Here is a 2204-nt window from a genome sequence, read left to right as displayed (position 1 = left end):
CAGGATGCCATTGGCCTTCTTGGCCACCTGGGCACACTGCTGGCTCATGTTCAGCCTCCTGTCAATCAGCACTCCCAGGTCCCTTTCTGCCTGGCTGCTCTCCAGCCACTCTGTCCCCAACCTGTAGCGCTGCAGGGGGTTGTTGTGGCCAAAGTGCAGGGCCTGGTACTTGGCCTTGTTGAACCTCATCCCGTTGGAAGCAGCCCAACTCTCCAGCCTATTCAGGTCCCTCTGCAGAGCCCTCCTGCCTTAGATATGTAGATGGGGCACTTTAGGGACATGGTTTGGTGATGGACTTGGCAGTGTTAGGTTTATGATTGGACTCAATGATCTTAAGGGTCTTTTTCAACCTAAAGTACTCTCTGATTGTATAAAAACAGACAGAAGGGTCCAGTAAGCGAGAAGCAATGAGTTCCACCCAGAGCTGGTTTATTACACAATCAGAAAAACCCACCTCTGATCTGAAACCTCTGATTTCTGCTACCTGCTGTTTGGGTCACTCACACTGCAAGCAAGCAGATACAAACTACATCAGCTTTACCCACAGCCATCAAACTAGGCTCTAGGTGCTACTGGAATACAACTAATAAACCAGCTTTTATTGCCTGGGCATGCCGTGAACACAGTCACAGCTTGCTTGCTAGGTAGGAATACCAAGTATTCCCTTCAGTATCAAGAACACCTTTCCCCTTTCCTGCTAGGAACTCTCTTCTGACTTTGCTGGAAAACTACATAGCCTGGCATTGAAGGAAATGTGTGCTGTGAACCAAGAGAACCCATACTCACAGGTATGATTCCAAACTGCATGAAGAGAAAGGTCAGGTCTAGAGCTGCAGTCAGGTAGGCAACAAGGATCACTTGTCCCCTCTTAACCTCTCCCGAGTGGCCACTCTCCGCCAGGGTCTCGTTCCTCATTCCTGAGGCTTCTTCCTCACCTTCAGAGGTGGCTTTTGCATTCATCATGCTCATGGAACAACTTGTTGCAGGACAGGCTGAAAAATGACACGAAGGCACTTCCTAGGCGAGAACGCGAAGCCTAGATAAGGTGCAGAAGCTGAGTGTACAGTTCAAAGCTTACAGTGTGAAAGGTCCTGAGCCAGCATGCCACGGATTTATTGTTTCCTTTCTTTTTTCTTTTTCTCTTCCCTTTGCTTACTTGCCAGGCAGGATCAAAGGTAACCACACACCAAACCACAGATTTGGTTCTTTAGCCTTGTCCCAGGTGGGCTCATTGCTTCAAGTGCCATCACAAGGAAGATCAGCTTGAATGTCCCAGCAAAGTGAAAGCGAACATTGCCCTAAACAAGACCACGTGACAAACTCTTCAACTCTTTAACTGTTTCACTTCCTTCACTTTTATTGCCTCTGGTGGCTCATAAGAGATGACTGTTTTAATTCTTCATGAAAGGCATTTTGATATTGGTTTTGGAGGCTGCAAGTGAAGCTTGCAGCAGAACAGCTATTTCCAAGTCCTCGTGCTTCTTGCAGTCAGTTTATACAGATCCTGGAACATGCATAGGTCTTGCATGCAGTTAGAGCCACTCTCATCAACACCTCTAACTGAGCCATTTCCCCTCCTCTATCAGGTGCTGCAAATTTATAGAAAATCTGAGCTAGCAAATTTTCACATGTGACTCCACTCAGACTACAGATTAACAGCCAATGCCAAAAACATAAAAAAATAAAACATTAAATCTACAAAAACCATGAGGGTGACTGCAAACTGGGGAATCAAATAAATAAGACTCCTTTGTCCTTTGGAGGTTTTGTTGTTTGCTTGTTTGTTTACTTGGGGTTTTATTTGTTTGTCTGCTTGCTTGTTTGCTTGGGAGTTTATTTGTTTGTTTCCTTACTTGTTGAATCCTGGAAGTCTGGTTGAGCATTATCTTTGTTTTAAAGAGAAAAAGAAAGTAGAGATCCCAGTGCTCTGACTTTGTAGAATTACAGGACTTTTGGAAGGAAGGGAACTGGACATCTCATCTACCCTGTGGCTTCAACAAATCAGTTCAGCTGTGGCTTTTTCTAGGCAATCTTTGACAAACTCATAGAAAAGAGAATTGCCCACTCCCTGGGTATCTGGGAAAGACATTTTTCCTAATGTCTAATCTGAATTTCCCAAGCTGTGGCTTGTGCCTGTTGTTCCTCATGGTATCTACTGCCAGTACCAGCAGAAGTCCAGATGCATTATCTCTGGAGCTGCCCTT

General features: G+C 45.3%; 1 protein-coding gene across 2 annotated transcripts in view; it reads right to left on the bottom strand.

Moving 5' to 3' along the window:
• Positions 1 to 1286, bottom strand: part of SLC22A18 (solute carrier family 22 member 18) — a 61817-nt gene extending 60531 nt beyond the window's left edge. For both annotated transcript variants that reach the window (XM_008922037.2, XM_018075970.1), the window contains exon 1: positions 787 to 1286. In XM_008922037.2, coding sequence (XP_008920285.2) covers positions 787 to 969 — 183 coding nt within the window. In that variant the 5' untranslated portion in view covers positions 970 to 1286. The remainder of the gene's footprint in view (positions 1 to 786) is intronic.
• Positions 1287 to 2204: the final 918 nt, after the last annotated feature.

The sequence above is a fragment of the Manacus vitellinus genome, unplaced genomic scaffold, assembly GCF_001715985.3.
Source record: "Manacus vitellinus isolate BGI_N305 unplaced genomic scaffold, ASM171598v3 scaffold_30_pilon, whole genome shotgun sequence".
Taxonomy (NCBI): domain Eukaryota; kingdom Metazoa; phylum Chordata; class Aves; order Passeriformes; family Pipridae; genus Manacus; species Manacus vitellinus.
Note: the sequence above shows the minus strand (reverse complement) of the source record. Positions and strands in the feature narration are given on the sequence as shown.